Source organism: Heterodontus francisci, chromosome 3, assembly GCF_036365525.1.
Source record: "Heterodontus francisci isolate sHetFra1 chromosome 3, sHetFra1.hap1, whole genome shotgun sequence".
NCBI lineage: Eukaryota > Metazoa > Chordata > Chondrichthyes > Heterodontiformes > Heterodontidae > Heterodontus > Heterodontus francisci.
Genome location: NC_090373.1, coordinates 174,569,661 through 174,596,665, shown reverse-complemented (window position 1 = coordinate 174,596,665; position 27,005 = coordinate 174,569,661). Strand labels below are relative to the sequence as shown.

The window sequence follows — 27,005 nt, the reverse complement described above, 5'->3', positions numbered from 1 at the left end:
GGACTGGAGCTAATATATTCGCAGGGAGATTTGCTAATGCTGTTGGGGAGGGTTTAAACTAACTGGTAAGAGGGATAGGAACCTGAGGGGTAGCTCAAATTGGAAGGAAGTAAAACTAGTAACAGGAAGTAAAAAGAGACTTTAGAAGCCAGGCGAAAAAAAGATGAGCATCAACTAGGCTTAGAATGCAGAATAATGTCAAGAAGACAAGGTTAAGGGCACTCGACCTGAATGCACACAGCATTCGCAACAAGGTAGGTAATGTAAAGGCACAAAGAGAGGTAAATGGGTATTATCTAATTGCCATTACAGAAACGTGGCTACAGGATGACCAAGTCTGGGAACTGAATATTCAAGGATATTCGACATTTAGGAAGGACAGGCAAAAATGAAAAGAAGAAGGAGGTGGTGGTGCGCTGATAAGGGATGGGATCAGTATATTAGTAAGGGAGGATTTCATCAGAAGAACAAAATGTGGAATCTGGGTGGAGCTAAGAGACAGCAAGGGGCAGCAAACATTGGTAGGAGTTGTTTTATAGGCCACCAAATAGTAGTGGTAGTGTGGGGCATGGTATTAATCAGGAGATTAGAGAAGCATGTAGCATGGGTAATACAGTAATCATGGGTGACTTCAACCTGCATATAGACTGGGTGAAGCTAATGAGCACTAATGCTGTTGAGGACGAGTTTCTGGAGTGTATTGGGGATGGTTTTCTAGAGCAGTATATTGAGGAACCGACTTGAGAACAGGCTATTTTAGATCTGGTATTATGTAATGAGAGACAGTTAATAATGTTGTAAAAGAATCTTTATAGATGAGTGACCATAATATGATAGAACTTTACATTATGTTTGAAAGTGAGGTAGTTCAATCTGAAGCCAGGGTGTTAAATTTGACCAAAGGAAATTATGAAGGTATGTTGTGCAAATTGACTGAGGTGGATTGGGAAAATACATTAAAAGGTATGATAGTACATAGGCAATGGATAGACTTTAAAGAAATATTACATAGCTTGCAGCAACTATACATCCCTTTGAAGGCATAAAAACCCCAAAAGAAAAGGCAGTCAACTGTGGCTAACAAAGGAAGTTAAGGATTGTATAAGATTAAAAGAAATGGCCTATAAAGTTGCCAGAAAGAGTAGTAAACTTGAGGATTGGGAGGATTTTAGAATACAGCAAAGGAGGACCAAGAAACTGATAAAGGGAGAATAGGATATGAATGTGACCTAGCAAAAAAATAACATAAAAATGGACTGTAAAAGCTTCTATCGGTATGTAAAAAGGAAACGTTTGGCTAAGACAAATGTGGATCCATTACAGGCAGAGTCAGGAGAATTTATAATGGGGAATAGAGAAATGGCAGAGAAGCTAGATGATTACTTTGTGTCTGTCTTCACTAAGGATGATGCAAGTAATCTCCCAGAATTAGAGATCCAAGGGACTAGGGGGAATGAGAAATTGAAGGAAATTGGTATTCGTAAGAAGGTTGTATTGGAGAAATTAATGGGGCTGAAGGTTGATAAGTCCCTGGGACCTGATATTTGACATCCCAGAGTGTTGAAAGAGGTAGCTGTTGAGATAGTGGATGTATTGGTTGTCATCTTCCAAAATTCTATAGATTCTGGAATGGTTCCTGCAGATTGAAAGGTAGCAAATGTCACCCCACTGTTTAAGAAGGAAAGGAGAGAGCAAACAGGGAACTACAGACCTGTTGACCTACATCAGTAGTAGGGAAAATGCTAGAAACTATTCTAAAGGATGTGATAAATGAACACTTGGATGATCTGATTGGGCATAGACAGCATGGATTTATGAATGGTAAATCATGTTTGATGAACCTGTTGGAATATTTTGAAGATGTTGTGAACAGAATGGATAAAGGGAAGTCGCTGCACTTATTATACTTGGATTTTCGGAAGGCTTTTGATAAAGTCCCCCACAGGAGGTTGGTTCGTAAAATTTAAAGCACATGGGGTAGGAGGTAATATGCTGGAATGGATTAAGGATTGGTTAACGGGCAGAAAACAGAGATTAGGAATAAATGGGTCAATCTCACATTGGCAGGCTGTGACTGGTGGGGTACCACAAAGATCCGTGCTTGGGTCCCAGCTGTTCCCAATGTGTATCAAAGATTTGAATGTGGGGACCAAATGTAATATTTCCAAGTTTGTGGATGGCACAAAACTAGGTGGGAATGTGTGTTGTGAGGAAGATGCAAAGTGGCTTCAAGTGGATTTAGATAGTGGACAAGAATGTGGCAGATGGAATAAAATGTGGAAAATGTGAGGCTATTCACTTTGGTAGGAGGAATAGATGTGCAGAGTATTTCTTAAATGGTAAGAGATTAGAATGTGTAGATGTACAAGGGACCTGGGTGTTCTTGTCAATAAGTCACTGAAAGCTAGCATGCAGGTACAGCAAGCAATTAGGAAGGCTAATATGTTGGCCTTTATTGCAAGAGGATTTGAGTATAGGAGTAGTGAAGTCTTGCTTCAATTGTATAGAACCTTGGTTAGACCGCACCTGGAGTACTGTATTCAGTTTAGGTTGCCTTGCCTTAGGAAGGATATCATTGCCATGGAGGGAGTGCAACAAAGGTTCGCCAGACATGTTCCCCAGGTGGTGGGACTGTCCTATGAAGAGAGATTGGGGAAACTGGGCCTGTATTCTCTAGAGTTTCGAAGAATGAGAGGTGATCTCATTGAAACTTCAAAATACTTAAAGGGATAGACAGGTAGATGCCGGTAAGATGTTTCCCCTGGTGGGGAGTCTAGAACCAAGGGACGCAATTTCAAAATTAAGGGGGAAGCCACTTAGGACAGAGATGAGGAGAAATTTCTTTACTCATGGTTTTGAATCTTTGGAATTCTGTACCCCAGAGGGCTATGTAAGCTTATTCATTTGAGTATATTTAAAGCAGAGATTGACAGATTTCTAAATACTAATGACATGAACTGATATGGGGCTAGAGTGGGAAAAAGCATTGAAGTGGATGACCAGCCATGATTGCATTGAATGGCAGAGCAGGCTCGATGGGCTGAATGGCCTACTCCTGTTCCTATGTTCCAACATGTTTCTCCCTCAACTTTCTTTGGACTATTTGGTGCTCTGTAGTATTGCACCTCTAATACTGTGACTGATTCCTTCCTATGCTTTATCTCAAGTGGTGTGGATTCTGTTGCTGTCTCTTTTATTATCCTTTCTTGCTGCTGCCATTGTTGTTTCTGATTCACACAGATACCCCACCATTCCATCTTTTCCTATCAAATATGTTATAACCTGCAATATTTAACTGTCAATTCTCTCCTGTCTGAAGCCACATTTGTTTTCTCTATTTGTTATTTGGCAAAAGAACCAGAGTGAAGATTAGTGTTTTTTTTACACACTGAACTGTTATGGAATGCACTGCCTGAAAGGATAGTGGTAGCAGATTCAATAATATCATTCAATGGGGAATTGGATAAAGATTTGAAAAGGAATGATTTCTGTTGCTATGGGGAGATAGTAAGGGAGTGGGGTAAAAGGATAGCTGTTTCAAAGAGCCAGGCAAGGGCATAATGGGATGAGTGTCGTCCTTTGCTGTATAATTCTGATTCTATTTCCTGTCTTACTGCCTCCAATTCCTGTTCTGTTGCTGATGCTCTGAACAGGAAACTTAATCTTATTTTTCATAATGCTTGCTTTATTTTTGTCACATTTTATTCCTATAAAATTTTCTGTTCCCTGATTGCTGCTTTTGTTTCTTGGGGCACTGATGTTTGCTGTCATTTTTTATTTAGGTTGCCATTATATCCACTGAACCTGAACTATCCCTACCCTGTCAACTAGTTTAAAGTCCTCTCCAATGTCCTAGTCATCCTTTCTGCAAGCCCTTGGTCCCAACCCAGTTCAAGGGCAGCCTATCCCCCCGGGGTATGGCTCTTTCCTGTTCCAGTGCTGCTGATACAATCCGAGCAACTAGAACCCCTTCCCAGAGCACAGTTTTTCTATTTTCCTTGTAGCATTTGATTTGTAGAATTGAATCACTTCAAAAGCAGTTGTATTAAGTGCAACAACTTTTTTTTAACACAATGTGAAATGAATTTCTGATAATGAGTTTGATTGCCACAATGTATCATAGATGAGCACTCTGGAATGCAATGGTTTCTGTCTTACTGTGACTATGGAAATGTGATCCCTTCAATTCAGCTGGTCAAGACTGAAAATAAATTGCATATTTTGAATTGATTCCTTAAAATTAAGATATACTGCACATTTCACAATGCTTTAAAGTAATTTGATTCGAAATGAAGTATATAATCCAATCAAACTGGCACCCCTTCAGCATTTTGTGCTGGTTGGTAGCTGGAGGAGGTTCATGTTCAACCATACCAGTTTGGTTTCATACTAGTTGTAGTTAATGTATATTGCAATAAATACAGTTTAAAAATTATCTAAACAATTTACTGATTTGATTTTCTAATCAAATAAGCGTCTCTGGTCTGGGCCTTTAAGCAAAGGATGATGGTTGAAGATGGGATTGGACTTGGCTTTTAATACCACCTAGTGGACTAGCCTGCTAGCACTGTCTCGCATATGAAGCATGTCTCCTTGGGTGAGAAAGGACTGGTCTGCAATGCAACTGTATCCCAATAGGAGTCCGTGCCTTCGGGAAAGCAATCTGCCAGTGATTCCAGAGGGGCAGTTACGCTTAAGCACACTTCTCATTTCAATGACTAGAAAATGGTGCAAATGGGGAGAAGTTTCATGATATCGTCTCCCCTTGTACTATTTCCAAGGGAGGTAAATAATTGCAAGTATATAAATTGAGGAAATCTACACCGGCCAGAATTGTACGTTGGAGGGAGAAGGTTTGATTGGCCAAATGGCCCTTTCTAATTTCATGCTTTAATTTCTTATTTTTATAATGTAACTGTTTAGCATTTTTGCATGCCGTCTCATCTACTTAGGTTTGAACAAACAAGTCTTGCATTGGGGAAAGAGTAGGAGGTGGATAAAAAGGAGACATTGTGTGAATTAGTTGCTTGTAAATTGTATGCAATTCCAGCAACCGTTTTTGTTAGCTATCTGTGAAAATAGGAAAAAAATGCATGCATGACCTTCTAACAGCTTAAATCTTTGCACCAATTACTTCTGCAGAAGGCTGCTGAAAAGGTTAGTTTTTAAGTTTTGCAGTCTAAAAGTTCAGTTCTCGACGTCGCTAATATGAATCTGTTTGTTGGACTAAATCTAGAAAGTACTCTAATCTTGTGCTGCAGGTTGAAACTTTAAATTGTAACTAATAATCCCCCAATGTTCCTGTCATAATATCCTCTGTGACAGAGGCAGATCAGGGACTTGATAAAACCTGCAACTGGATGACCATGTCTCATTTGAAATTTGAGAAATGCCTTGTTGCCCCTCTGCAATACTTAATTCAGACGTGAATATTCACGTTCATTGTGAGAGCATTTCTCTATAAGTATATGCTTGCTAGATGAGCAGAAATCTAGCATATGTACTTAAAGTTTTGTGTAAATTGTACCCTTTACAAATAGCTAGTGCCTGTTTTAAAAACAAAAATCAGGATTATAAATTGAACCAATAGATTTGGAAGTTTAACAGTATGAAAACGTTTTCCTATTTTCTTGGGTGTGGTACTCATACTTTTTATATAGTTATTACGTGTTGCAGTACATTCACATTTTAGAACTATTTTATATCTGCATAGGCACTGTTACGACCTTAGTGAGACTGATAATGTTAAAAACACGAAATATGAACACCCCAGACCAAATGAATAAATTACCCAACAAAGTTTCACCTTTTAAGACTTTTATTATAACTAAAGTAAAAATATTCCCATTAACTAAATAGTATTTAATAGCTGATGGCCCAAATTACAGAGAAAGGTATTTTCTTCACTTATTAAAATGCTTGAAAACCTCAATCACATTTATATGTTACACACTCCTCCTTGATGGTGAAATCTTTGCAGCTAATAATCCCAAATTCCACCCAGTTGCAGTCATTTGGATCACCCAGACCTTTCTCAGAGTCTGCTGCTGCTGATGGCGCACAGTGCCTCATGGATGCCCAGTTTTGCATTGCTAGATCTGTTCGAAATCTATCCCATTTAGCACGATGATAGTGCCACACAACACGACAGACGGTATCCTCAATGTGAAGGCGGGACTTCGTCTCCACAAGGACTGTGCGATGATCACTCCTACCAAGACTGTCATGGAGAGAAGCATCTGCAGCAGGCAGATTGGTGAGGACGAGGTCAAGTATGTTTTTCCCTCGTGTTGGTTCCCCCACCACCTGCCGCAGACCCAGTCTAGCAGCTATGTCCTTTAGGACTCTGCCAGCTCGGTCAGTAGTGGTGCTACCGAGCCACTCTTGGTGATAGACATTGAAGTCCCCCACCCAGAGTACATTTTGTGCCCTTGCCACCCTCAGTGCTTCCTCCAAGTGGTGTTCAACATGGTGGAGTACTGAGTCATCAGCTGAGGGAGGGCGGTAGGTGGTAATCAGTAGGAGGTTACCTTGCCCATGTTTGACCTGATGCCATGAGACTTCATGGGGTCCGGAGTCGATGTTGAGGACTCCCAGGGCAACTCCCTCCCTACTGTAGACCACTGTTCCGCCACCTCTGATGGGTCTGTCCTGCCGGTGGGGCAGGACGTACCTAGGGATGGTGATGGCAGTGTCTGGGACATTGTCTGTAAGGTATGATTCCGTGAGTATGACGATGTCAGGCTGTTGCTTGACTAGTCTGTGGGACAGCTCTCCCAACTTTGGCACAAGCCCCCAGATGTTAGTAAGGAGGACTTTCCAGGGTCAACAGGGCTGGGTTTGCCGTTGTCGTTTCTGGTGCCTAGGTCGATGCTGGGTGGTCTGTCCGGTTTCGTTCCTTTTTATTAACTTCGTAGCGGTTAGGTACAACTGAGTGGCTTGCTCGGCCATTTCAGAGGGCATGTAAGAGTTAACCACATTGCTGTGGGTCTGGAGTCGCATGTAGGCCAGACCAGGTAAGGACAGCAGATTTCCTTCCCTAAAGGTCATTACTGAACCAGATGGGTTTTTACAACAATCGACAATGGTTTCATGGCCATCATTAGACTAGCTTTTAATTCCAGATTTATTAATTAAATTCAAACTCCACCTTCTCCTGTGGTGGGATTCAAACCCATGTCCCCAGAGAAATACCCTGGGTCTCTGGGTTACTAGTCCAGTGATAATACCACTACGCCACCGCCTACCCCAGCCTTTTGCTGTATCAGTCTTCTGAGAGCAGGTGCTCCCCTTCCCCCCCTCTCTCTCTCTCTCTCTCTCTCTCTCTCTCTCTCTCTCTCTCTCTCTCTCTCTCTCTCTCTCTCTCTCCCCCTCTCCCCTCTCTGAGGCTGGCACTGCTGGTCTTCTCCCAGTCTTCCTTACAGCCTGCTTGCCTTCTGAAAATCTGTTGTATTTATAGTCATAGTCACAGAGATGTAGCACTGAAACAGGCCCTTCGGCCCACTGAGTCCGTGCCGACCAACAACCACCCTTTTATACTAATCCTACATTAACCCCATATTCCTACCACATCCCCACCTTCCCTCAATTCTCCTACCACCTATCTACACTAGGGGCAATGGCCAATTTACCTAGCAACCTGCAAGTCTTTGGCTGTGGGAGGAAACCGGGGCACCCGGCGGAAACCCATGCGGTCACAGGGAGAACTTGCAAACTCCGCACAGGCAGCACCCAGAACGACACCCCGGTCGCTGGAGCTGTGAGGCTGCAATACTAGCCACTGCGCCACTTAGCTGCCGCACAATATACAATATCTGGAATCAAACGTCTATATCCCTTTATCTTTTCCACTAATCTGGCTACAAAGCTGCTTGGGCTTTCCGTTGTTTCCAAGCAATGCAATTCACATGTACCTTCTCAGTCACTGACTCCTGGTTTGCGATCTGAAAGTCTGGGAGTGTGAAACCTATTGTTCTTCAGGTATTACACTCCAGGCGTCTCTGCTTTTCAAAAAGATCTGGGTTTTTTGTTGCCCTGGTAACCAAGATTCCTGTCTTGTCTTCAATTGGAGTTAATGTGAGGTCGCTCTGACTCCATCCTAAACTATATTAAAAATGTCAGCTTTTAAAACATAAATATGCTATAAAGTCACAAACATCTTTTGTACAAATAATGACCTCAATCACATGCATTTTAGTTATGGAATCCTTGTGCATACTAGCCATAAGTTGCTCGAGGAGCATCACCAGTTATATTGGGCTGCCTTGTTTGGGGTGAGGTCAAGGAGCAAGGCAGCTCCTTTGTCCTGAGATTTTAGTAGTTATTTAGGCTTAGGGATAGTTGGGTTGGTGGCCTGGTATTCCCCCAGTTCCAGACCAGGCCCAAACACCACACATTGACTGACATGTGTCATTGTCATTTACTGCACAGACCCACAGGTGTTTTACAAATTGGTTTTAAACTTTAAAAAAAAAGCCCATGCAACTCGGATAACGCTGCCAAGCGCAGAAGATTCAGCACATGCAGCAGGACTAGCAATCTGCTGTTGTCTGTGAATGAACCAACTTAGGTCAGCTGCAAGTATATCCCTGAGAGCGAGCTGGGCTTCGATGAGAGTTCTTTTATGGGCTGTGTTTTGACAGTGTATTCTGATTTAATTTCAGACCTGCTCTGCAGACTTTGTGCACTTCATTTTCCTTCATTTTCTGGCTTTTATTTACTTGTACCTCTTGCTGCCTTAGCTGTTCATATGTTTGTTTAAAGTCTTTTAGTATCTTTAATAGCTTTACATTCTTTCTTGAGATGTTTTACATCTAACAATCTGTTTTGTTTTAAGTAAGCTGCTTCCTCTAAGCAGAATCCACTTGTGTTTTTCTCTTTTTTTTTTGCTGATTTTCTATTTTTGTTTATAAAGGACCCTGCCTGTTTTCTCCACAGGTGCTGTTATCAGAATTTGCAGTTTATTACATTTTTAAAAATGATTTATTATGTCTGTTTGGCCCATTGCTTATTTGTAATCTCTGCTTATTATCTTGAATAATGCACAGTATCCTGTCAAGGGTTTGAAGTGATAGGAATACTTGTTGCTATTTATGGCATCTTCATTGGCAAATAATAAGGAAGGCTAATGGAATGCTATCCTTTATTCTGAGAGGAATTGAAAAAAGTAAGGATGTTATGCTCCAGTTATACAGGGCATTGGTGAGACCACATCTTGAATACTGTGTGCAGTTTTGCTCTCATTTAAGGAAGGATGTGAATGCATTGGAGGCGGTTCAGAGAAGGTTGACTGGATTGATGCCTGGAATGAGCGTGTTGTCTTATGAGGAAAGGTTAGACAGACTGGGCTTGTTTTCACTGGAGTTTAGAAGAGTGAGCGGAGACTTGATTGAAATATATAAGAGCCTGAACGGTCTTGACAAGGTGAATGTGAAAAGGTTGTTTCCTCTTGTTGGTGAGTCCAGAACTAGGGGGCACTGTTTGGAAATTAGGGGTCGTCCTTTTAGGACAAAGACGAGAAGAATTTTTTTCTCTGAGGGTTGTGTGACTTGGAATTCTTTGCCTCAGAAGGTGGTGTAGGCAGGGTCATTGAATATTGTTAAGGCGGAGGTAGATAGATTCTTGTTAGGCAAGGGAACCAAAGATTATTGGGGGTAGGTGGGAGTATGGAATTCGAGACAGAAACAGATCATCCATGATCTTATTGAATGGCAGAGCAGGCTTGAGGGCCCGAATGGCCTACTTCTGCTCTTAATTCGTGTGGCCGTATGGATTCTGCAATACATCTCTTGAAGCACATTTAGATCTTGTTTGTATACAGTCCTTAAGAATATTTCTGTATGTTATAATTTTTGTTGGTAGGATGTTCTGCTAGACAGTGATATCCAGCAAACAGTTGCTGTTGAGTTGTGTCATGCAGGCCCCCACCTGCCAAGAATGAGGCGCACATTAAAACTTAAAATTGCTGCTAGGAAGAAAAGAGGGCCTATCACAAGGAATTGCCAGGCCCCTTGCTGGACAGACCTTTTTTTTGCATAGTAATAGAGAGTACTTGGAACAGACAAAGGGGCCACTCCCTGCTCCAATTTAATCCGCAATGGACTTTTGATTACCAGACATTGAAGGTGGAGAGGCTAGCATTCCAGGTTAACTGCTAAGATGGCCGAATACACAAACCGATGTGGTCAGACCAGTTTAGTCACATGACTAACTGGCTGTTTGAATTTGAACTTGCCACAGAGTATTTGAAATTAAGATTAGATTAGATTAGATTAGAGATACAGCACTGAAACAGGCCCTTCGGCCCACCGAGTCTGTGCCGAACATCAACCACCCATTTATACTAATCCTACACTAATCCCATATTCCTACCAAACATCCCCACCTGTCCCTATATTTCCCTACCACCTACCTATACTAGTGACAATTTATAATGGCCAATTTACCTACCAACCTGCAAGTCTTTTGGCTTGTGGGAGGAAACCGTCTCTCCTGGACTGAGAACACCTTTCTCCTGTCTGCTCCCATCTCTTTCTCACAGAATTGAAGACACATGAATCCCAAGAGAGAAGTCTCCTACAGTGAACAAGGCTTAAGAAGAATACTGGGCCCCAATGGAAAGCAAGACTACTTACAAAAGGACTACAGTGAGCTCGAAGCATAGTAAACAAGAAACTCTTCTGATATTGCCTCAAACCTCTGTACTTTATTTTTCTTCTTCTGTCCCTATTGCGTGTGTGTGTCGCGTGTGCATGTCGTATATCCATGGGCGTTAACCGAATTAGAGGTTAAGTTTTAATAAATTTCACTTTTCTTTAAACCTCAGAAAGCCTGTTTGTGCTCATTTCTTTGCCTTATAATTGGAAAGTAGTGAACAAGGATTCACCAAGGGGGAGCTCAAAACTCTGTTTAAAAAATAAATCCTGTTATAATAAGACCAGGTGAAGACTAAAAGGCATCCCGAGACATCTTTCTCACCTGGTCGTAACAAGTTGTATGATTTTTTTTTCTTCAAAGAAGCAAATATCTGAATTTTTCCTAAATGGAATATATAGCTCACATCCTTGGAGAGGTAATGCTGGGTCAATATTGAATACTTGAGCAGTTCGATCCACTAACTGTTGAAGATGTTGGTATGGTAAGATTGTTAGCAGTTTTTCAAGGTTCAAGAAGTTATCTGGTGGTAATTAAATACTGATCAGAGGCAAAATGAAGCTTTGTCAATATTGCAATTTGAATTAACAGCACAAGGGCATGAGATTGAAAAGTAGTGCAGTATCCTGGAAGCTGTTAGAATGAAGCAAAAACCTAACTAAAAAGCTGAATGCAGCGCATCAGTATTCAGCTGTGCTATGCCCTTTCATTAACTCTGACCCTAATTAGATTAGTTCTTTGACTCTGGAGCTTGAATGTTGTAACTGAATTGTGGATGTTTTGGACAAATAACTATCGCATTGGAGCAGTGAATTATGACAGAACAGTAAGAGTGGAATAGACTGTGACCAGGCTTAAAAACTAACACTTTCAACCATCCACTTCCACAAATAGTTATTATCTTCCTTGAATTCTTTGACGCTATCTACTATCTTTTCCATATGTTCGCTGCCCTTTATCGAACAGTTAAGCTCAAACTGTGCATTTCTCCTCTAAGATCCCAAATCCCCTGTTTCTGGTGTTTTGACAATCTCAAGTATTTAATTGAGACTTAATTTATCAAGATTTTTGAATATCACCCCCGAGTCTTCCTTTTAGAATAAACAATCCCAAGCTCTTCAACTCCTTATTGTTCAGACACCGTAACCTGGGTGTCTGTTTGCTTGCCCTTTTCTGTAATGCATGAATATTCTTGCTGCAAGACAATGGCCAGAATCTTCCCATACCAATATGTTACACCGACCTTATCGCCACCTGGATTTATGCTCTACAACTGATTAAAATTCCAAGATTGGTTAGCCATCCTCATTAATGTTGCATATTAGATTTTGGTTAACTTTGAGATGTTCACTGATAATTCAAGTTCCTTGCGTATTTGATTGCCTAGAGCTGTTAATTTACATTCTGACTATTTTCCTTCTCTCATGTTGTTAACCCACATTTTCCATATTAAATGCCATTTGACACATTGCACCTGGCTTGATAGTGTATAGCAAATACCCAGTTTGATTCCCCTTGCATCTCGTCCCTAATCATGTGACTTGCACCAAAGCCATACTCGAGGCCCATAAGAATGGGAGTAGGCCATTCAATCCCTTGAGACTGTTCTGTAATTCGGTTAGATGGGCGGCGCAGTGGTTTGCAATGCAGCCTCACAGCTCCAGTGATCCGGGTTCAATTCTGGGTACTGCCTGTGTGGAGTTTGCAAGTTCTCCCTGTCTTAGCGTGGGTTTCCTCCGGGTGCTCCGGTTTCCTCCCACATGCCAAAGACTTGCAGGTTGATAGGTTAATTGGTCATTAGCAATTGCCCCTAGTGTAGGTAGGTGGCAGGAAAATATAGGGACAGGTGGGGATGTGGTAGGAATATGGAATTAGTGTAGGATTAGTATAAATGGGTGGTTGATGGTCGGCACAGACTCGGTGGGCCGAAGGGCCTGTTTCGGTGCTGTATCTCTAAACTAAACAAGATCATGGCTGATCTTTATCTAAACTCCATCTGCCCACCTTGGTTCCATAACCCTTAATATCCCCTCCTAACAAATCAATCAATCTGTTCTGAAATTTTCAATTGGATGAATCTCAACAGTTTTTGAAGGAAAGCGTGTTTAAGATTTCCACCATCTTATATTTCAGTTCCATTTGTGCAGATGGTTATACCTCTTCCCACTTTATTTTGTAGAGATAGGAAAGGTTATCTGTGTCCCTGTGTTTATTCAGTTAGTCATTGTCAAATCTGATCTCTGCTGATAATATTATGGCCTGCCTCTTCAGCAAGGGCCTTCAAAAAAAAAAGTCTCATTTTATTCCTGCATTAATTTACAGAATTTAGAGGCACCCATTTTCTCCACTCCCTACAACTGATGTTTAATTGAATTTCTCTCTCTTTCCACCCTCCTGCACATCCGGGCCCTGTAATCATATCTGTACACAGTGCATATTTACCTGCTATGTCCGTGTTTGTCCATCATATACTAGCCACTGTTATGTATTATAACATCCAGCTTTCATTTTGCTTCAAATACATAATGGCCTGGATTTTGCTGTGTTAATGACAGTGAAACTGTCAGCAAATTTGGGAGTTTGCATATGCACAGAATAACATGGAAATCATAAGTTGCTGTCAGTGAGTCTATGCTCCTCCATAGAGTGTGCTGTGGAGATTCTCTGCAGACATTATTTGACAAAAATTTGTATTTATATAATGCTTTTACTGTAGTAAACATCCCAAGGCACTTCACAGGAGCATTATCAAACAAAATGACACTGAGCCACATAAGGAGATATTGGGTCAGATGATCAAAAGCTTGGTCAAAAAGGTAGGTTTTAAGTAGTATCTTAAAGGAGGAAAGCAAGGTAGAAACATGGAGTGGTGTGGGAAGATAATTCCAGAGCTTGGGGCCTAGACAGATGAAGGCGCAGCCTCCAATGGTGGAGCGATTTAAAATCCGGGATGCTCAAGGCCAGAATTAGAGGAGCACAGATATCTAGAAGGGTTGTGGGGATGGAGGAGATTACAGGGATAGGGAGAGGTAAGGCCACAGAGGGATTTCAAAACTAGGATGAGAATTTTAAAATCAAGCCTTTGCTTGACTGGGATCAAAAGTAGGTCAGCAAGCATAGGGGTGATAGAGGAATGGGACTTGGTGCTGGTTAAGGCACAGGCAGCAGCGTTTTGGATGACCAAGTTTTTGGAGGGTAGAATCTGGGAGACCAGCCAGGAATGTGTACTAAGTTCATAATTACTGCTGAACAGCCTTACTAGCTCTGAAAGGCTAATTTGTGGAATGTCAAATTTCTCCAATTATAAAAAATTATACGTTAATATTTTTTTCTAAGTTATCTTGGCTCCCTGGGGTTTGTTGTGTGCAAATACTTCAACATGACTGGTTCCTTACCTGATTGCTGGCATCACTACTGCTGCACATTAAGACATCCCATTGTCTTGGCACCAGATTTAAACTGCAAGTCTTCAATAGGGTAGGTGAATTACTTGTATCTTTACATGATATCTTTTAATGTTCCCAATTATTTGCTGATGGGTGCATATTTCTTTGGAGTTGTTGGGCTTGATTGCACAGAGTATATTAGGTTTGCTGACATGGCTGTGTTGGGGCTGGTTTGTGTTTCATACCTTGGTCCTCAGGTTTAGCTGGGATGTGGGGCAGAAAATATTGCATAAATTCACTGGGAATACTTTGTTTTCCCATGTAGTGTTTTAGTTGTATCTGATTTGGATCCTGCTTGGCATTTGATCATTGTCCTCAAGTGAAATGCCATAGGAACCCAATTAGTTTACACAATTTCAAAAATTGTACTTGGCCTTTGCGTGCATCTGAACTGCCAGTGACCGTGATTCATTAAGTGCTAGTGTGGTATCTTTCTTGCACACTTTGAAGACAAAGAAAAGCTGAGAATGGTAGGGATCAAAAGAGAAAATAACAGAAATACATAGCTCCATCAGCATCTGAAAAACAGTTTAACCTTTCAGGTTGAGATCCTTTGTGAATTCTCATAATCTTGTTGAATGTAAATATAACCAGCTGTGTCTATGCAAGAAGACAAATGCATCTGTCCTTGAAGCTTTATCTCTCGTAAGTAGTTTTTTTTTTACCTGATTTGGCACTTTTCCTCCATATACAATTTTTAACTGCTGATGCCACTATCCATACATGACATTCTGTGCTGTTCTGGCATTAAAATCCTAAAATAAAATTAAGATTTTTTAAGATCTACATTTTAAGTAAGATTGCCTAATCGATCCATCCTAATTCAATAGGATATATCCTTGAGGGAGTTCTTATTTCTGATATGTAGCCAATCATTTAATGTAGTTCCGAATTTCAGCAAATCCAAAAAGCCTCTGGTTGTGTCTCTACCCAAATTACTACAAAAGAATGGCTGAAGGGAACCCTGTTGAAAATGAGATTTATTGATGACCTAATAGTTTGGCCTTTTTGTCTGTTACATTATCTTAGTTTTGGTAAGCATGGTCTGGTTTCTTACCCTGGTGATCTATTTCAGGATGCCTGGCAGGCTAGCAGGCAGTGCTACTAGGTGTGCTACTAGTATTGCACAGTTCCAACTAGAAGAGGCTTTGCCACCTATTTCAGATGCTGAATGTTGTCTGATCATAGGACCTGTGTGCCAATTATTTGTTGTGCTTCTTAAAGTAGTGACTACACTTCAAAAGTACTTCATTTGGTATAAAGCGAAAGATGCTCTAATTTCTTTTTCTGTCTATCCCTCCTTCTCTAAGCTGATGACTTTGGTAAGTATCTCTCTTGCTGTTTTTGTCCGCTCCAAAGAGTTACCATTTGTAATCCAGCTGCTATTGCCACAGGAGTCCTTTTTAACTTGACTTCACTCAGAGGGTAAGCTAAATGTTTACTGTTCTTTTGGTAAACTCAGTGGAGAGGCAGGCAGAGAATGAATGGATGACTATATGTACTATGTTTTGAAAACAAAAAAAAAATCAGTTATGAGTGCATGTGATGAAGAAGCGACACCACAGCTATGCTTGGTTGTAGCTCCATCAGTGGAATCATACTGGTGGAAACCAGGAATCTATTTCACATCTTGTACAGAGATGTTGGAGTTGGAATCTAGTTTGTTGAACTTTAGCAACAAACAGCTATAACAAACTAGGGCAATAACCACTGCATGTAAATGCTCATAAGAGCCTGAAGTCAGCATGAACTCTAATCTCTATTGAGTCAGCATGTTGGGCGAGTAAATAATTGCAACAGCAGATAAAACAGCTATGAATAGTCTCGCATTTGATTATATTTTGTTTGCTTTCATCTCAATTGGGGTAGCAACTGGGAAAAAATGAAGATTGATATGATTAGTCAACAACCCTATTATCCTAACATCTTTGTACGACTGTGAGCGTAGCGTCAGCCTGGAGGACGCTGATATCGAGGAGGACTTGCAGGCTGTGTGCTGGCCTGCTCTCCAGGGTCGCAACTCCCACCGGATGCCTTCCCCTCTTTTTTTTTCCCCCTCACCCCCTCGCACCCTCCTCCCCTGCACCCCCTCTTCCCAGCTCCCCCTCCCACCCCCTTCTCCTGCACCCTGTGCCCCCTTACCTCTCCCTCCATGAAATCTCTCAGCTTACTTGATAGGCCCTATCCATGAGCAGGGGTCCTAACAACCCCACTGCCTGGTGGACGCCTCGAGAGAGACCAAGGCTAAGGGAGTAAACCCTAACTGTAAATCCGGTGCAGAACCCCGAAGGCGGGCATGTTCCCGGCAGTTCCTTCAGCTGTACTGGTGCCAAACTTCGTGCTCTGCACTCCTTTGGACCCCCCAGGAAGGCCGAGAGGGGGGTTTTGATGCTTGGGCAACTCTCAACCTCCATACATCCGCCCAGGCATGCGCCATGGAGAGGTCACTCCACAGTCTCCTCACAGTGACCAAAACAACATGGAAGGCAGCAGGTACAGGTGATAAGTCCAGCTCAATTGGCATAGAGATTGGGCGCCATGGGTTGCCTTAGTCGGTGGGAGAGATCATCGCATCTCACTGGACAGCTTCCGCCTGCCTCAAACTGGACAGCCCCCGGTCAGTAAGGTTCTGTCACGCCATAGTTCACCTGCTCCAATGAGTGCTTGGAGCTCAGGGTCATTGTCTGACAAATGGACTAACACCGCACCAAACAGCACGACAAAAAAAGGAAAGAAGGTACCAGGCTTTTGTTTTGCAAGCTGGAATGCCAGAATTTTGTGTTCTGGCCTGTCGGAAGACCTTACACGAATCAACGATTCTCGGATGACCGCCATCATTAACAATGAGCTCAGTAGACTCAATGTGGACATTGCAGCACTTCAGGAGACACGCCTCCCTGCGAGCGGATCTCTGAGAGCAAGACTACACCACCTTCTGGCAGGGAGGAGATCCTGAAGAACCAAGACAGCTTCGCCATCAAAAACTCTTTGCTCAGCGTGATAGAGCCATCTTCAAATGGCTCGGCACGCGTACTGTCTATCCGACTGCTCACCGCCTCTGGTCCAATACACTTACTCAGCATCTATGCTCCAACACTCTGCTCCCCACATGAAGTTAAAGACCAGTTCTACAAGGAACTCCATAATATCATTAGTAACATTCCCAATACCGAACATTTGATTCTGCTGGGGGACTTTAACGCCAGGGTTGGGGCCGGCCATGACTCATAGCCCGCCTGTCTTGGGCGCAATGACATAGGATGAATGAGAATGGACAGAGATTGCTGGAGTTGTGTACCTATCACAACCTCTGCATCACCAACTCGTTCTTTCATACTAAACCCTGTCACCAGGTTTCATGGAGGCAAGATCATGTTGGCACCAGCTGGACCTCATCGTCACAAGGCGTGCCTCTTTAAACAGCGTTCAAATCACATGCAGCTTCCGCAGTGCGGACTGCGACACCGACCACTCCCTGGTGTGCAGCAAGGTTAGACTCAAACCAAACCAGCTGCATCACTTCAAGCAGAAGGGCCGCCTGTGCATCAACACGAATAGAATTTCTTATCCACAGCTGTTACATAAATTCACTTGAAAAAGCCCTTCAAAACACTCCTACAGGGAATGCAGAGACCAAGTGGGCCCACATTAGAGACGCCACCATCTATGACTCAGCAATGACCACCTATGGCAAATGTGAGAAACAGAATGCAGATTGGTTTCAATTTCACTTTGAAGAGCTGGAATCTGTCTTAGCCGCTAAGCGCGTTGCACTGTTTAACTACAAGAAAGCCTCCAGAGAGTAAACATCCGTAGCACTTAAAGTAGCCAGAAGTGCTGCACAAAGAACAGCCAGGCGCTGCGCAAATGACTACTGGCAACACCTATGCAGTCATATTCAGCTGGCCTTTGACACTGGAAACATCAGAGGAATGTATGATGGCATGAAGAGAGCTTTTGGGCCAACCATCAAGAAGATCGCCCCCCTAAAGTCTAAATCAGGGGATAGAATCATTGACCAACACAAGCAAATAGACTGCTGGGTGGAGCACTACCTAGAACTGTACTCCAGGGAAAATGTCACTGAGACCACCCTCAATGCAGGCCAGTCTCTGCCAGTCATGGATGAGCTGGACGAACAGCCAACATTGATTCTCTAGCCAGCGGAAAAGCCCCTGGGAAGGACGGCATTACCCCTGAAATCATCAAGAGTGCCAAGCCTGCTATACTCGCAGCACTACATGATCTGCTTTGCCTGTGCTGGGATGAGGGAGCAGTAACACAGGACACGCGCGATGCCAATATCATCGCCCTCTATAAGAACAAGGGTGACCGCGGTGACTGCATCAACTACCGTGGAATTTCCCTGCGCAGCATAGTGGGGAAGGTCTTCGCTCGAGTCGTTTTAAACAGGCTCCAGAAGCTGGCTGAGCCTGTCTACCCTGAGGAACAGTGTGGCTTTCGAGCAGAGAGATCCACCATTGACATGCTGTTCCCCCTTCGCTAGGTACAGGAGAAATACCGCGAACAACAGATGCCCCTCTACGTCACCTTCATAGATCTCAACAAAGCCTTTGACCTTGTCAGCAGACGTGGTCTCTTCAGACTACTAGCAAAAATTGGATGTCCACCAAAGCTACTAAGCATCATCACCTAATTCCATGACAATATGAAAGGCACAATTCAGCATAGCGGCGCCTCATCAGACCCCTTTCCTATCCTGAGTGGCGTGAAACAGGTCTGTGTTCTCGCACCTACACTGTTTGGGATCATCTTCTCCCTGCTGCTGTCATATGCGGTTAAGTCTTCTGAAGAAGGAATTTTCCTCCACACAAGATCAGATAGCAGGTTGTTCAACCTTGCCCGTCTTTGAGCGAAGACCAAAGTACGGAAAGTCCTCATCAGGGAACTCCTCTTTGCTGACGATGCTGCATTAACATCCCACAGAGAAGACTGTCTGCAGAGACTCATGGACAGGATTGCGGCTGCCTGCAACGAATTTGGCCTAACCATCAGCCTCAAGAAAACGAACATCATGGGACAGGACGTCAGAAATGCTCCATCCATCAATATCGGCGACCACGCTCTGGAAGTAGTTCAAGAGTTCACCTACCGAGGCTTAACTATCACTAGTAACCTGTCTCTCAATGCTGAAATCAACAAGCGCATGAGAAAGGTGTCCAATGCTATGTCCAGACTGGCCAAGAGAGTGTGGGAAAATGGCGCACTGACACAACACAAAAGTCCGAGTGCATCAAGCCTGTGTCCTCAGTACCTTGCTCTATGGCAGCGAGGCCTGGACAACATATGTCAGCCAAGAGCGACGTCTCCATTCATTCCATTTTTGCTGCCTCCGGAGAATCCTTGGCATCAGGTGGCAGGACCGTATCTCCAATGCAGAAGTCCTCGAGGCGGCCAACATCCCAAGCATATACACCCTACTGAGCCAGCGGCGCTTGATATGGCTTGGCCATGTGAGCCGCATGGAAGATGGCAGGATCCCCAAGGACACATTGTACAGCAAGCTCGTCACTGGTATCGGACCCACCGGCCGTTCATGTCTCCGCTTTAAAGACATCTGCAATCGCGACATGCAGTCCTGTGACATTGATTACAAGTCGTGGGAGTCAGTTGCAAGTGATCGCCAGAGCTGGCAGACAGCCATAAAAGCGGAGCTAACGTGTGGCGAGTCGGAGACTTAGCTGTTGGCAGGAAAAAAGGCAGAAGCACAAGGAGAGCCAACTATGTAACAGCCCCGACAACCAATTTTATCTGCAGCACCTGTGGAAGAGTCTGTCACTCTAGAATTGGCCTTTATAGCCACTCCAGGCGCTGCTTCACAAACAACTGACCACCTCCAGGCGCTTACCCATTGTCTCTCGAGACAAGGAGGACAAAGAAGAAAAGATATATAATATAAATGTGAACTTGATGGACCCTGTTCTTTTATATTTTATATTTAGAGATACAGCACTGAAACAGGCCCTTTGGCCCACCAAGTCTGTACCAACCAAGACCCACCCATTTATAGTAACCCTGCAGTAATCCGTTATTCCCTACTTACACTAGGGGCAATTTACAATGGCCAATTTACCTATCACCTGCAAGTCTTTGGCGGTGGGAGGAACCGGCACCCGGCGAAAACCCACGCGGTCACAGGGACAACTTGCAAACCCCGCACAGGCAGTACCTGGAACTGAACCCGGGTCCCTGGAGCTGTGAGGCTGCGGTGCTAACCACTGCGCCACTGTGCCGCCCCAGCAATTCCTATATTTTTATGAAGATCTGACTTGTTACCAGGGTTTTGACCAGGAATATACACACACAGATCTCTCAAACATCCCAAAGCACTTCATGTGCAATAAATCTGTTTCAAGTGCAGTGACTTGTGCAGGTGAACATGGCAGTCATTTAAGGCACATGGTTTTGAAACAACAGTGCAATAAATGATAATTGCAGATGGTTCAGGAAGAATATTGCCGGTACAAAGCAGCACCAGCTTGCATCTACGTAATGCCTTCCATGTAGGAAAATATTCCACCTTGCTAGCATAAAGAAAAGGTCATGCTTTTCAAAAATGTCGTGGAACCTTGGTCACAGGCAGATACCATGGGCTGTTTGCGCCCACAAATTTTTTTCTACAGTAATGCACAGTTTCACACATACAATTCTTTGAATTCCACATCACATCATTTGCTTCTAGCCATCATGCCTTCCAAAAAAAAATACATCACTAGGTTATAAGGGCTGACTGAGTCACTCCAGTGCATCAGGTTGCTGCAAGGTCAATCTAACATTAAGTGAAATGTGTTTTGGCAAATTAAACCCAATTTCTGCTCTGAGTGTCCAAACCCACAATTCTGCCTCTGGACGCAAGGATGGCTAGTGTTGGAAGTGGAACTCTGGTTCGGGTATAATTGGGTAGACTCCCCTGCGATTGGAAATGGGCGAGGTGCTAAATGAGTACTTTGCATCAGTATTCACCAAAGAGAAGGACTTGGTGGATGATGAGCCTAGGGAAGGGAGTGTAGATAGTCTCAGTCATCTCATTATCAAAAAGGAGGAGGTGTTGGGTGTCTTGCAAAGCATTAAAGTAGATAAGTCCCCAGGGCCTGATGGGATCTGTCCTAGAATACTGAGGGAGGCAAGGGAAGAAATTGCTGGGGCCTTGACAGAAATCTTTGCATCCTCAATGGCTACAGGTGAGGTCCCAGAGGACTGGAGAATAGCCAATGTTGTGCCTTTGTTTAAGAAGGGTGGCAAGGATGATCCAGGAAATTATAGGCCGGTGAGCCTTGCGTCAGTGGTAGGGAAACTATTAGAGAGGATTATTCAGGACAGCATTTACTCCCATTTGGAAACAAACGAACTGATTAGCGAGAGGCAGCATGGTTTTGTGAAGGGGAGATCGTGTCTTACTAATTTGATTGAGTTTTTTGAGGAAGTGACGAAGATGATTGATGAAGGAAGGGCAGTGGATGTTATCTATATGGACTTTAGTAAAGCCTTTGACAAGGTCCTGCATGGCAGACTGGTACAAAAGGTGAAGTCACATGGGATCAGAGGTGAGCTGGCAAGGTTGATACAGAACTGGCTTGGTCATAGAAGACAGAGGATATCAGTGGATGGGTGTTTTTCTGAATGGAGGGATGTGCCTAGTGGTGTTCCGCAGGGATCAGTGCTGGGACCTTTGCTGTTTGTAGTATATATAAATGATTTGGAGGAATATGTAGCTGGTCTGATTAGTAAGTTTGCGGATGATGCAAAGGTTGGAGGAGTTGCGAATAATGATGAGGATTGTCAGAGGATACAGCAGGATATAGATCGGTTGGAGACTTGGGCGGAGAAATGGCAGATGGAGTTTAATCCGGACAAATGTGAGGTAATGCATTTTGGAAGGTCTAATGCAGGTGGGAGGTATTACAGTAAATGGCAGAACCCTTGGGAGTATTGACCGGCAGAGTGATCTGGGCGTACAGGTCCACAGGTCGCTGAAAGTGGCAACGCAGGTGGATAAGGTAGTCAAGAAGGCTTACGGCATGCTTCCTTCATCGGTCGGGACATAGAATATAAAAATTTGCAAGTCATGTTGCAGCTCTGCAGAACCTTAGTTAGGCCACGCTTAGAATATTGCGTGCAATTCTGTTCGCCACACTACCAGAAGGACGTGGAGGCTTTGGAGAGGGTACAGAGGAGGTTTACCAGGATGTTGCCTGGTCTGGAGGGCATTAGCTATGAGGAGAGGTTGGAAAAACTCTGATTGTTTTCACTGGAACGACGGAGGTGGAGGGGTTTACAAAGTTATGAGCGGCATGGACAGAATGGATAGTCAGAAGCTTTTTCTCAGGGTGGAAGTGTCAGTTACTAGGGGACATAGGTTTAAGGTGCGAGGGGCAAAGTTTAAAGGGGATGTGCGAGGCAATTTTTTTTTACACAGAGGGTGGTGAGTGCCTGGAACTTGCTGCCAGGGGAGGTGGTGGAAGCAGATACGATAGCGACGTTTAAGAGACACCTTGACAAATACATGAATAGGAAGGGAATAGAGGGATATGGTCCCCGGAAGTGCAGAAGGTGTTAGTTTAGGCAGGCATCAAGATCGGCGCAGGCTTGGAGGGCCGAATGGCCTGTTCCTGTGCTGTACTGTTCTTTGTCCTTTGGAGTTAAAGTATATTGCTGAAGTTGGGGTTCTACTCTGCATCTTTAGCTATTTGATCTGGGAATGTTTAATACAACACTAGCTGTAAAAGTAGAAGAATGTTTGTTTCACACATACTATGACCATTTATAAAAACATTGAGTTTCATGAATTTCATAGCTACTGCTCCAAAGATGAACTACTTTGCCCTCTCAAACAAACTTCCCTAATATTGACTGGGACTGCCTTAGTGCTAAGAGGTCAGATGGGGCAGAATTTGTGTCCAGGATAGTTTTCTGAAGCAGTATGTGGATGGCCCTACTAGAGAAGGGGCTACACTTGACCTCCTCTTAGGAAATGAAGATGGGCAGGTGGTTGATGTCAGTGGGGGAGCCCTTTGGGACCAGTGACCATTACTTATTAGCTTCAAGATAGTTATGGAAAAGAATAGGACTGGTCCTCAGGATGAAGTCCTAAATTGGGGGAAGGTTAATTTCGATGGCATCAGACAAGAACTCTCAAAAGTTGAATGGGAGAGGCTGTTTACAGGTAAAGGGACGTCTGGCAAGTGGGAGGCTTTTAAAAGTGAGATATGAAGAGTTCGGGGCTGGCATGTTCCTGTTAAATGGAAGGGCAAGGCTGGCAAGTTTAGGAAACCTTGGTTGACGAGAGATATTGAGGGTCTGGTCAGGACAAAGGAGACATATGTCAGGTATAGGCAGCTGGGATCGAGCGAGTCCCTCGGAGTATAGGGGATGTAGGACTACACTTAAAAAGGAAATTAGGAGAGAGAAAAGGGGCCATGAGATTTCCCTGGCAGATAAGATAAAGGAGAATTCTAAAAGATTCTAAGTATATTAAGAGTAAAAGGGTAGCTAGGGAGAGAGTAGGTCCCCTTAAGGATCAGTGTGGCAATCTATGTGTGGAGCCATGGGAAATGGGCAAGGTCTTAAATGAATATTTCTCGTCCGTATTTACCGTGGAGAAGGTCATGGAAGCTAGTGAGTTCAAGGGAGGGAGCAGCGATATCCTGGAGCATATCAACATTACAAAGGTGGAGGTTTTGAAGTGCATTAAGGTGGATAAATCCCCAGGGCCTGACCAGGTGTATCCTTGGATGCTTTGGGAAGCAAGGGAGGAGATTGCTGGGGCCCTGGCAGAGATTTTTGCATCATGGTTAGCCATGGGTGAGGTACCGGAGATTGGAGGATAGCTAATGTTGTGCCTTTATTTAAGAAGAGCAGCAGGGCTAAGCCAGGGGACTACAGGCTGGTGAGCCTTACATCAGTGGTGGGAAAGTTATTGGAAGGGATTCTGAGACAGGATTTATATGCATTTGGAAAGGCATGGTCTGATTCGGGGTAGTCAGCATAGCTTTGTGCGTGTGAAATCATGTCTCACGAATTTGATTGAGTTTTTCGTGGCGGTAACCAAGAGGATTAATGAGGGCGGGCAATGGATGTTGTCTACATGCACTTTAGCAAGGCCTTTGACAAGGTCCCGCATGGTAGGCTGGTCCAGAAGGTTCAAACACATGGGATCCAGGGTGAGCCAGCAAATTGGATACAAAATTGGCTTGGTGATAGGAGGCAGAGGGTGGTAGTGGAGGGTTGTTTTTCAGATTGGAGGCCGGTGACCAGTGGTGTTCCGTAAGGATGGGAATGGGCCCTCTGTTTGTCATATATATTAATGACTTGGATGTGAATGTAAAGTACGTGATTAGTAAGCTTGCAGATGACACCAAAATTGGTGGTATAGTGGACAGTGAAGAAGGTTGTATAAGGTTACAACAGGATATAGATCAACTGGGAAAGTGGGCAAGGGAATGGCAAATGGAATTTAACAGACAAGTGTGAAGTGATGCATTTTGGGATGTTAAGCCAGGGCAGGACATATACAGTGAACGGCAGGGCCCTGGGGAGTGTTGAGCAGAGAGACCTTGGCATGCATGTACATCGCTCCCTGAAAGTGGCAACACAGGTAGATGGTGGTGAAGAAGGCATATGGCATGCTTGCCTTCATTGGCCGAGGCATTTACTACAAGAGTTGGGATGTCATGTTACAGTTGTACATAACGTTGGTTAGGCCGCATTTAGAGTACTGTGTGCAGTTCTGGTCGCCACGCTATAGGAAAGATGTAATTAAGCTAGAGAGGGTGCAGAAAAGATTCACAAGGATGTTGCCTGGTTTGGAGGGCTTGAATTATGAAGAGAGATTGGATAGGCTGGGTCTGTTTTCCCTGGAGCGAAGGAGGCTGAGAGGGGACATGATAGAGGTATATAAAATTATGAGAGGCATAGATAGGGTAGATAGCCAGAGTCTGTTTCCCATGGTAGGGGTGAGTAAAACTAGAGGGCATAGATTTAAGGTGAGAGGGAGGAGGTGTAAAGGGGATCAAAGGGATACATTTTTCACACAAAGAATAGTGGGTATCTAGAATGAGCTGCCTGAGGAAGTGGTGGAGGCAGGAACAGTAGCGACATTTGAGAGGCATCTGGACAGGTACTTGAATGAGCAAGGCATAGAGGGATTTGGAATTAATTGCAGGCAGATGGGATTAGTATAGATAGGCATTATGGTCGGCATGGACACGGTGGGCCGAAGGGCCTGTTTCTATGCTGTACGACTCTATGACTCTAAATAGCTGACAGAAATGAAATAATTACAGCAATGTTCTTTTATGGTAACAGGACCTTGTGGAGTTAAAAATGTTAATATCAGTTCGGCTTTGTTGCTATCATTTTTGCTTCTGAGTTAATAGGTTGTAATTTTTTAATTTGATGCTTTTAACTTCTGAAACAACTCCCAATCTGAGAGAATGACACTCCACACTTATTCACTTTCCGAGTGAGGGCTTGATTGGCAGATTAACAACTATCATGTAGTTTAAAAGAGTAAGTGTTATGTTAATCATTAGATTTACTTCCTGTAGCAAGTTTAATGTGCAATTATAGCAGCTTCATGAAACTCATGGGGATGTTGATCACGAGATGCCGTTTTCAAAAGGCTAACAGCGGAGCGACGAGTTGCTGGCTATGTTGTACAGAATTAATGTGCGTCATTTAGAGGCAATTATTTCTTCAGTACTATCTGGTCCATTTTTCATTGGAAGAAATGAAGCAATATATAAATGCACATTCTTGTCATAATTGAAGTTTGGGGATCCGCACTGGGTATATGCAAATATGTTTGTAAAACACATTTACTACCTGGTCCTGGGACAAGTTTGAAAAGTCCAGATTTTTATGTGGCACAAAAGCATCCAGATTTCAAGAACTTCCATTAACTATTGATGAGATCTAGCTTCATTTCGTCTTCTCTCCCCTATTAATTTCTCCTCATTTCCTGAAGATTCTGAGGTACACTCCAGTACGGTTCCACAAACATTGGCAGCAGTCTGTTTACTCCCGCCTCTCCCTTGGCTCTCACCTATGGAGGACAATTGTGGTACCATAACTGCCACCTCAGATAAGCTAGCGCATTACTATGGATGAATGCGAGATCTTGTTCACATGGCTCAGATACACACTGTGTTTAATAAGTTATATTTGTAGAATAAAAAAAATTGTTATTGCTGAGTCTGTTGGAAGGTGGCCTGTTGTTGAGGTTTGCCTCCTTATTGGATCAAAATAAGCCGATAGCAAATGTCATGTATTCAGCTGCAAATATCTCTGCTTGATATTTACTCGACTAGATCACATACATTCTAATTTTCATGCATTCAGAGATCACTTTCTCTTCCCTTTTTCCCCATGACTATGCCCAACTCCTCTTTGTAGCTTTGGAACAATCACTGCTGTGCTGGAAATGGAGCAATGGTGTCTGTAATTTATACTGAATGGTTCAAAGGTTATTAGACTAAACTTGACATTGCTTCGTTCATTAGCACCCCAGGGAGCACCAGAGACTTGAAATGGGACAGATTGCATTGGAAAGGGAATGTTTATCTTGGATCCATTCCATCAAAAGTGCTGCTTTAGTGATAATGGGACACAATGGGATAATTTTCCTGGAGAATGTTCCCAAAAGTGCACCCCATTAAAGTTTGAACAACATATAATATTGTAGATAACATTACATCAGTTATGCGATGCAGCACGTAACACCTGTTCTGGCTGATTCATCTGGAGTCTGTATTTAAAAACAGAATTTTATTTCATCTGTGAATGGAAGATTGGAATGAATGTGTCCTGCTGATGGCTACCATTTATACTCCTCTCTCCTCAACTGCCCCACCCACCTTTGGCCCTCCTTGCACCACCCCAAACACT

General features: G+C 43.3%; 1 protein-coding gene across 2 annotated transcripts in view; it reads left to right on the top strand.

The window, feature by feature from the left end:
• ppp1cb (protein phosphatase 1, catalytic subunit, beta isozyme) overlaps positions 1–27,005 on the top strand; it is a 162,038-nt gene that overhangs the window by 35,125 nt on the left and 99,908 nt on the right. The window contains exon 2 of one of the 2 annotated variants that reach the window (XM_068027696.1): positions 10,541–10,646. The exons of the other annotated variant lie outside the window; for it this stretch is intronic. Within the exon in view, the coding sequence (XP_067883797.1) occupies positions 10,553–10,646 (94 nt within the window). The 5' untranslated portion in view covers positions 10,541–10,552. The remainder of the gene's footprint in view (positions 1–10,540; positions 10,647–27,005) is intronic. 2 annotated transcript variants of the gene reach the window in all.